Genomic DNA, 9,523 nt, shown 5'->3' with positions numbered 1-9,523 from the left:
CCATCATGAAGGTGGGCAGGAAGGGTAAAAATGCCATATGAAGGTGAAGTTCCCAGACACCATCTTGAAATACAAGTGAAAACTGTTGGAAAAAAATTAAACTATTCCTAACCAAGTATGATACAAAAGGCTTTTTTTTTTTTTTTTTTTTAACCAGATCTTATTCTGTACTAAAGTTGTCAATGAAAACATGTCAAATGAAACTAAAACTACATTAATTAAAATCTGCATTTTAAACAATGATCATATATTACGTAGGTGAGGAAAATCTAGTAATTTTTGAGACTGTATTCCAGTGAATGCTGTAAAAGCTTAGGATTAATTGACTGTGAGTAAATTGTGTTTTTATTAACAAGAATCTGTCTAGACTATCCACTGAAATTACAATAAATACCCCCAAACTGCATAAATCATAAAAAAAAAACACCAAAAACTTTTTCAGGGAGAATAGGATTATTTGTGGTGGCATTTTTTTCTTTTACAAATAAAAAGGAAAACAAACTCAAACAAAACCTCCAAATGTGTCCTTATATGCCTTGTGATTTATAATGTTGTTTGATCAGGCTATTGCAAAACTACTCTAATCAGGATTAAGCCTTGTACCCTGGAAACTAGAGGCGATAAGATTATCTGGTAATCAAAGGTGATTTAGAAGATCAAAGGCTTTTTTGAGGGAGTAAGATCCCTAATTTTTTCCCTTCAAAAGGGGTTGTGGTTGCTTTGTTTTAACTTGTGTATGACATTATTCTCTACCTGCATGTTCATAAACACCTAGGGTAAAAATGTGGAATTTTTTGAAGCCACGGATGTTTAATTGCAGTAACGCTTAATGGGTTCAGGGTCTTACCTCGCTCCTGGAAAAGTCACAGCAGCCCTTTTTACAGAGACTGTGATGCCTACTGAATAAATAACATGCTGCATAATAATAATTTGTATTTGTTTTTTTAACTCTTTTGTCTAAACTGGGGAAAAAAAGGTTTTGGCTATAGGTCCTGTCTTCATCCACCATATTCGCCTCAGACTCACCCAGCTACAAAGTGTTTCTTTTGCTCCATGTAGATCTCTGAGCAAAACCACGGAATGACAAGCGAAGCAGCTGGCTGGTATTTCAGTGGATTGTTGAGCCCAGTCTGGGGTTTTTGATGCAATGCCATCATATAGTTTCCTTGCAAGAGAAGATGAAGCTGCGTTTTGGAGGCTTGGGTGAGGGTGTTTCCTCCCTCTGGGGCCTCTGGCCTTGCTCGTGCCTCTGCCTCTGGGGATGCTTCTGCTCTCAGTCCCTCTGCAGCCCCTGGCCCACGACGTAGAGCTCGGGGTGGGAGGCAGATCTGTTGGACTCCTTGGTTTCTGGAACGCCAGAGCTGTTCCAAGAGTCACCTGCTTTTCTAGGGCTCTTCTCCAAGCTGCAGAAGGAAAGATGCTTAAGAGGCTAATGAAGCGTGACTTTTTAAAACTGCACTGATTAGACCACGTTAACCCACAAGGCACAAATGCTGCACGACACCCTGTCACTCCCGGTCTGCTCCTGACACATGGTCTTTATGTGTACCGTCCAGGTTTTACTCTTGTCATGCCAAATGCACTGTACTCTTCCCTCCCAGATCTCTCTTGGGAAGAAAACATTTTGTATGTTTAACAGGGAACAGTGTGAGACCGGGTTTTCCTGCAGATAGGGGTAGATTTGAATGAAAAGTCTTGTTTCAGACTGCTGAAGGGAAGGAAAGGTCTTACCTCTGATGTGCATCTGCTTAGCCTGGTTACTGTGATTCCTGAGAGCATGTCAGCATGACCGTGGGAGGGGAATTCTGCTATTATGAATCTGCTACTCTCACTCTGGTGACAGGAGCACTGAGACACAGGAAGTGTAAATGATGTTCTTGAGGTTGCTCTGGCACTCCCTAGGGGTACAGGGACTTCATGTATCAGGGCTGATCACAGCAGTGGATCTAGTCACGAGTATCTCACGCCTTGTGCCTCCCTCCTGAAGTGTGTGAAGTGTGCCCTGTGTTGCTACAGCTAATTAACATGGTTTAAGCTCAACATGGGCAAATGTTTCAGAGCTATCTGGGAATCATTACTGTGTTTTAAGTATATAAACTGCTAAACTGAATGAGCTTTCAACTACAGACAAGCTGTTATATTCCTACTCTTAACTGCTAGGACTTTTAAAGATTTGAACTGCTAACTGAAGAGATTTGTGATACATGTTCAGTCATGAAACTAATCCAGACTCAAATATCTCCCAGTTGCAGACAGGCTCATTTGGGCTACTTGCTTTGAGCCTGATTCAGCCAACCCAATCCATTCTCAAGCTCCCATTGAACAGTATGTTAAAGACAATAGCATTTTATCTTTTCTCTCTACCACTTGGGAGAGGAGCAGTCTCAATGAAATACTGTTTTGTTAAGGTGCATATACAGAAACTGTGTTAATACAGAAACTGTGTTACAGATTAACAGAATTTCTATGAGCAGAGCAATTGTACATGTTGTGCCTTACTGAGATGCCAGTAATTGCTGATTGCTGTCAAATGACCAAGCTTAGAAACCAGCAAAGTTATCTCAGTCTATCCAGCTGCAGGCTGTTCAAATAGGAACCAGTTGTACTGACTTGAAAACTGAAATTCTTGTCAGGTGCCCTAAGACTAGATGCAAAAGCTCCAGCTCCAGCTTTTGTTGGGGCTAATAATATTTTAAGTCCTGATATTCCTTACAACATGGGATGGGAAGAAGACCTGCTTGGAAAAAGAGTGGGTTTTGCCTTCTAGGAGAGCAATGAGTGTGCAGGAGATACATGAATCTGTGCACAATCCTGACATTTAATCCCCATCAATGCCAGCTTGCAAAATAAGATGGAAGTTGCCTCTTTTTTGTGTGTGTTTCTGCTAAAAGGGGGTGTGTGGGAGAGGCAACTCAGCTGCCTCTCTTTGCTTGTACAAGCTCTGCCAGATTATCTTTGGCAACCTACTTCTCAGCAAACGGATGTTTTAATTTGGTATGGGGAAAGTGGGGAGATATATATCTTATATCCCTGAGTTTGTGAGCATGAGAGAAACTGGATAACTCACTGATCTTCAGAATGTTCTACCTATAAAAGATTGATAGTGTCTCAGGTTTGACTCTGTGTCCTCTCCCTTCTACTAATGAAGCTGCTAATAACAGAAAAATAACTCAGGAAAACACCACACAGACAAAAAAAATATATATATATATACATATATATATTTGGAAAGAAGATGTAAAGCAAGGGAAGAAATGAAGGAAAGGAGACTGATAGCTGTGTGGTAATGGCTTGTGAATTTGATGCCAGATGCAAATATTGCTAGAATGAGAAGGTTTAAGTTTAGACATTTTGAGACTTTCCTCTGTCAGCTGGATGAATTACAAAGCAAAGAAAGTCTGTGCTGTTTGATGAACTTGTAAGAGAAAGATGGATCAGAGTGTGGTGCTTTGTCTCTTAAGGCACCTGTGAAACGAGCAGGGCTCAGCATCTGCACAGAGTGATGTGGTGCTCACAGCTGCGGCAACCACCCCAGTCCTGAGCAGGAGGAGAGGACCTGCAGTGGTGTGAAGAGCTCTCAGAGCTTTTTTCTTGTGTTAATTCTTAAACTGGCCCTTCTCTGCCTATCAGCACATTGGCTGTGATATTCATTTTAGGCCATTCAATGCAAGGTCCATAAAATTTACTCCAGGCAGATTATTTTGGGTGTAAGAAAACATGCAGTTGCGTATTGCATCTTAAATCAGTGTGTGTGGTAATTGATGGCCTAAATTTTCCTTTTTCTTATGTTGATATAAATTTGGTATAACTGACTAGTACTACTGTTGATGTTCATTGGGATAAATGATAAGCTGAATTTGACCCAGGATATATTTCGTTCTTCCAAAATACTTGTAGATCATAGCACTAGGATATATGACTTTTTTTCGTGCAAGGGATGATTTTATTTACAGTGAGGGTTTTATATTACTCACTATACTCTGACAGACTATGATAGAAAGACAATACACCCCACTGAAGTATAAATTAGCTAGCAATTTATAATGATTTTAATATGCATCCGTAAAACTGCTGGGGATTTTGTCTTGCAAGGTTTTACATAAAACCTCTTTTGAAAACATTTATTTCTGCTGGCAGGCACTGGAGTAGACAAAGCTGACTTCACACAATACATAAAAACAGTAAGAGAAAACCCAGCAACACTGTAGAGCAATTTTAGGAAATATTCAAATGTCAGACTACAATGCAGTACTAGAACTGGGAATGCAAAATGGTTTGCATTTCCCAGGGTTTTTTACATGTTTGGTTCAGCACATTCTTCTACTGCCAGCATGGGATACTCAGTCCTTGCTCTGTCTTTGGGGTGGGAATGCCTAGACATGTCTTCAGTGCCCACGACTGTCCCTGTGCTCACAGTGCCCTGAGTGCTTGTGCACCTACAAATGCAATTTCATCTTGCTGGGGTTGATCTTGCAATCCCTATCTGTCCTCAAAGGAATGAGTCATGTAAGTGCAGCTTTTCTGGGACAAGAGCAAAAAATACTGCTCATGTGTGGAAAGGTTACCAGAGAAGCTTAAAGCTTAATTGACTTACATATCCTAAGATGTTAAGAAACTAGAATAACAACACTGTACTTCCAGGCTGTTACACATCGTTGAGTATTCCCAAATACTCACTTCTATTTCCTGGCTGGTTTTATGATTTTTTTTTCCTTAGGTGATAAACCAAATTTAAATCTAAGCCCATTTTTAAATAAGATGACACACTTGTTGCAAACATGGGACTGGTATGTGTTGATGTTTTGATTTCTTTTTCAGATCAATGAATTTCCAGTAGGCATGGGATGCTTTTCTACTTTGAAAACTGGGCTTGGGCTGTGGACCCAGCAGACTTGACATCATTACGTAGGTCTGACACTGTGCACAAAAAGCTCAAAATTCCAGCCTTTAATTATGTTCACACAGATCCTTGCCTACATATTATCTGTCTTTCGTTGTTGCCGTCTGACTTGAAACATTCTCCCACACCTTTCAGATGAACAATTTATGCTGGATGAGAAGCTGATAGAACAACTGCCCTCCTCTTGGCTCAAGCCTATCTTCTCATAAATATTTATGTCTTTAACCTGAGGGCTATTTCAGAGCTTTTTAGGACTGAATGTAGATGCCCTTAGCCCCCACACAAATAAGGGGAGTTCTGTGTCATGCAACCAACACTGAATTTTCTCTGGGGTGCCTGTCACAGCTTTTGTGTAAGGGTAAAGCTTGAGCATGCCATGGGAACTTAACTCTTCCCTTCATTCAGGCTGGTAGTCTACTGAAATCTGAGGCAAGAAAATAGAACAGATTATTTCAATTGGAAGGGACTGACAACGATCACCCAGTCCAGCTACAGTGCTATCTTTGCCCAGCCATCTTTTCTGCACATGAACAGGACACTTTTCCGGGAAACCTCTTAACAACATTAATTTCCCATCAGAAGTTTAGAAAGCCAACATGGTGCTATAGGTCCACTTTTGTGGCATGAAGTTCCTTACCTTGCTTGGTTAAGTGCAGGTTCACTGCCAGCTGTTAGAGGAGCTGGAAGATGAGGCTGGACCCCTGGTCGGCGGTCAGAGAAACTTCTCCTTACGAACGGCTGAGGATTGGTGGTGCTGAGGGACAGCTTCCTGGTCCGGTCCCCAGGCTGCTGGAACAGCAGGCTGCTCTTTTGGGAATGTGATGCAGCTTCAGGCTGGCTGGTCACCTCGGCAGGGCTCTTGCTGGGCACCACTGGAGGTCTGGCTTCGAATAAGGAAGAGGTGGCAGGGCAAAATATGGAACGGACATTGCTGCCCCTCTTGGAGGAGGAGAGCTGGTGCTCGTCCCCGGCATCCATCCCAGCTCTTGGCCCCTTGTAGGAACGAGATGGGGAGGCTGGTGGGGAGGGGGTGGTGGGGAATGGAGCAGGGGAGCCTGCCAGCCGCTGGGCTGCTGGTGAGCTTTGCTTTTGTCCCACAGGAGGGCTGAGTGGTTTTCGCTGTGGTGGTGGAGAGGGCAGCTTCTTCTGCGAAGGTGGGCTGGGCATCCTGGGGCTAGAGGGGGGACTGGGTTTCCTCTGCATGGTGGGGGAGCTCGGCTGCATGTTGCTAAAAGCCTGCAGAGAATGTCTGTGATGTGCTGGGGGGCTGAAAAGCCGTTTCTCAGTTGGTGAAGAAGGAGCAGTTCTCACTGGGGAGACCCTCCTGGTGAACAGTGAGCCTTTCTCATTGCTCCGGAGTGGATCGGGAGAGCCGAGCTTCTGGCACGGCGCTGAAGGCGAAGGTGGGTTGGGCCCCTTGCTCTCTGAGCTGTTGCTGACCCCACTGGGATTTTGAAGAGGAATAATTTTATGGGTTTGCTTGTATAAATCCGCAGCCTCTTTCCTCTGGGTTGCTAATATCTCCTCCTGGCTAGGGATGCGCACGTTGGTGGGGTTCAGTTCCAGAGAATACCTGTGCCCTCTCTCCTCCCCAGACTTGGTATTCCTTAGACCTTTATTAGTCACTGCACTGGGGCCGCTGATATTTTTACTTGGCAGTAAGTCGATGGACTGAAGGGAGGCTTTCATTTTTGGGGAAACTTGTGATCTCTTAGCAGCATGCAATTCTGGTTTGGTGGTCTTTTTGGCATCTTCTGAAGAGTTTCCTTCTATTCTTGCAGTTTCTTCAGGCTCAGATAAATTTTCAGAAGAAGTGTCCATTAACATTTCAGGTGGTGGTGGTGGCAGGTTCTCAGTGTCTTCATCAGTCTCTTCCTTTGTGTCCTTCCTGCTTAATTCTGCAGGTGGTGCAGGAAGAAAGGCATTTGGAAAGCTAGAAGAAACATCATTGGTGTTTGTGTCTTCTACTGGTGAAATGCGATGCTTAAGATTTAAAGGTGCCAGGCCTCTCTGAAAGGGAGTGGTGGGTGGGATGACTGGAAGTCCAAATTTTCTGATGCACTTTATTGGTCCTAAGGATCTTAGAGGTGCGGCTTTTGTAAGATCATCAGTAGGACTGAAGGTTTCAATCAGTTTCTTGACAGACTGTCGGGGGGTACAGCTGCTGCCACTCAACATTTGTGCTCCAGGAGGCTCATTTTCTTTGCCTCCTGATGTCTCCTGGGTAGGCACAGGAGCTCTTACAGGCTTCCTAACTCTCTTTTCATTCGGCGGAGGGGCAGGATTTTGATCAGATGTGAACAAAGGGACTTTATCCTGGTTAGGCAGGATGCTGAAATTTTTTGAGAGGCCTGCCTTCAGCTTGCGGGAGGACCTTGATGTAATTTGCTCATCCTGCAAATAAGGTGCTGCTCTTGATTTCCAAAGCTCCAGATTGTTAGCTATATCCTTTCCGTACAACATTTCCAGCCTTTTGCTGAGCTCCTTTTGAGTCCTCTGAAGCTCTAGGAGAGTTGGGTCCTCTGCCTGACTTCTGAGAGACTCCTCTGACCTGGATCGTCGTTGTTTCCCAACCCTTCTGTGTCTGCCTGTTGCTGTACTGGGCCTTTTTGCAAGGATTGCTCTTCCGCTCTCATCCTCTGTCCATTCTTTATGCCTGGATTTAGCTGGGACAAACTTGATTTTTTCACTGATGGCATCTTTCATCTTCAAAATGATTTCTTCTGTATCTGCATTCTCTGTCCTTTTGATGGACTGCCTTTGAATGTTCTCAGTGAGTGCAGGTGAAGACAGGGACCTCGGCAGAGCATCCTTCCCGATTTCTGATAAACTTGTGTTGTCATCATCCTCTCCCAGTGTGCTCTCGTCTTCTTCATCATCATCATCATCCTCATCCTCATCAGAAAGAAAATCACTTTTGAAATGTTCACCTTCCTGAGTAGAATCAGACTGCAAGGAGTTGTAGGAACGGCTTTTGCTCAAGCTTGCATATTGGGGCATGGTAGAAATGCCTTCTGCTACTCCACCCTGACAAGAAGTCACTTCCCTAGGTTGCGTGGATGAATGAAACACATGCCTAAAATGCCTCTCCAGAGCACAGCCATGGGATGCAGCTGTGCCCACTGGCGCTGTCCCACCATTTGCACGCTCCGCTGTTCTGGCATGCTTTCGGGATGGATGTCCGTGTGCACAGGAGTCACTTGGCTGTCCTCCTTGCTGGCTGAGAGCACTGAACTCTTTGAGGGATTCACTGTCCACACCAATGCCACTGTCCTCAGAACAGAGAGTCCTGTCATCACCGTGGGACTGAGAGGGTCCCACAGTTGAGGCTTCGAGCAGCTTTACTGTCCGTAGCAGGTGCTCATCAAAGCTTTGCTTTGCTTTCAGTTTGCCTTCCAAGTTGCTTGCAGCAGACTGCAGGTAGCTGCAGGTCTCCTGCAGGGCATTGGACGTGAGGGAGGCCAGCATCCCACTCACCAACTGCATTTTGTTTACCGTGTACTGCAGTAGCTGTTGCAGAAGATCAGGGTGCTCCTTCAAATCGTCCTTCTCTGCTGGCCATGCCAGATTCCCACCTACATCTTTGAGAAGATTTTCCCCATCATTGGCAATTTCTTCCAAGAGCTGGTTGATTTCATCAAAGCGAAGCACGAGGAAGCTGATCATCTGCTGCAGGAAGAGCTGAGTTTGGGTGGCCTGGTTGGCCATGTGCAGAATAGCTTCATACTTGGAGAGGTTGGGATGTAAGTAGGCGTATGCACTCTGGTGAGCCTTGACGAGCAGTTCTGGGAAGTCTACCTTCTTCTCTGTCTCACATGGGGCCAGAATGGACTTTTCTTTACCTTTGTTGGGCAGACCTTGCTTTGCCAGCTTATGGGTTTTTTTCTTCTTTCCTTTCTTTGGCATTTGCTTTGCATTGCTTTCATTCTTGTCATCCCAGATGAAAGCTGATGCTTCTGATTCGCAGGAGGTCTGCTTTCTGATCTCTATGGACTCAGTGATGTGCTTTTGAGATTCAATCAGTTCAGACATAGCAACTTCAGCATCTGTGGCTGTCCTCTCAATTTTCTTGTCTTCCATAGAAGTCTGGGAATCTGAATGAGTCTTGGAAGATAACTGTAAATTATCATTTTTGTTCAGACCTGACAGTCTATCCTCCTCCTCTTCTTCCAGGTAGTCCTTCCTCTGAATCCCATATTCATCAATATTGTAGCAAGATGAGCCTTTAACCAGCAGAGGGATTCCTTTATCTCTTGAATCAATTGGCAAAATACTTTTGGGTTTATTCAAAGCCTTAAGACCACTTCTTGCAGCAGTACTAGCAATCTCACTGTGAGAAGGTGTGCAGCCCATCTTTTCTTCGTCTTTATTTTTGATCAAAAATCCAGAAGAACTAGGGAAAACACAAGTAAAAATCAAACTCACCGTGTCATCCTGAGCTGCAGACTGGCCTGTTTCTCAGGAGTTTTCCATCATGATCCCAGTTTCATTGTCAGTTTCCTTTGTTGTTCACCTTAAAATCCCATGTGCTTATTGCATAGGATCTGCTCTTGAAGTTGTGCCCTGTTCCATTGTAAGTTCCCACTTGGTTTTTTTCCTTGATTCCAAAAAAAAGGAGTGAGA

At 44.1% G+C, this 9,523-nt stretch overlaps 1 protein-coding gene across 1 annotated transcript; it reads right to left on the bottom strand.

Moving 5' to 3' along the window:
* Positions 1-1,273: 1,273 nt before the first annotated feature.
* PCARE (photoreceptor cilium actin regulator) lies at positions 1,274-9,253 on the bottom strand. The gene is made up of 2 exons (XM_066314381.1): positions 5,538-9,253; positions 1,274-1,403 (listed from the first exon to the last, which is right to left on the bottom strand). Exons 1-2 carry the CDS (start codon positions 9,251-9,253, stop codon positions 1,274-1,276), a joined length of 3,846 nt encoding a protein of 1,281 aa, XP_066170478.1.
* Positions 9,254-9,523: the final 270 nt, after the last annotated feature.

Source organism: Sylvia atricapilla, chromosome 3 (genome assembly GCF_009819655.1).
Source record: "Sylvia atricapilla isolate bSylAtr1 chromosome 3, bSylAtr1.pri, whole genome shotgun sequence".
NCBI lineage: Eukaryota > Metazoa > Chordata > Aves > Passeriformes > Sylviidae > Sylvia > Sylvia atricapilla.
The sequence above is the reverse complement of the archived record's forward strand: the minus strand, read 5'-3'. Positions and strand labels throughout refer to the sequence as shown.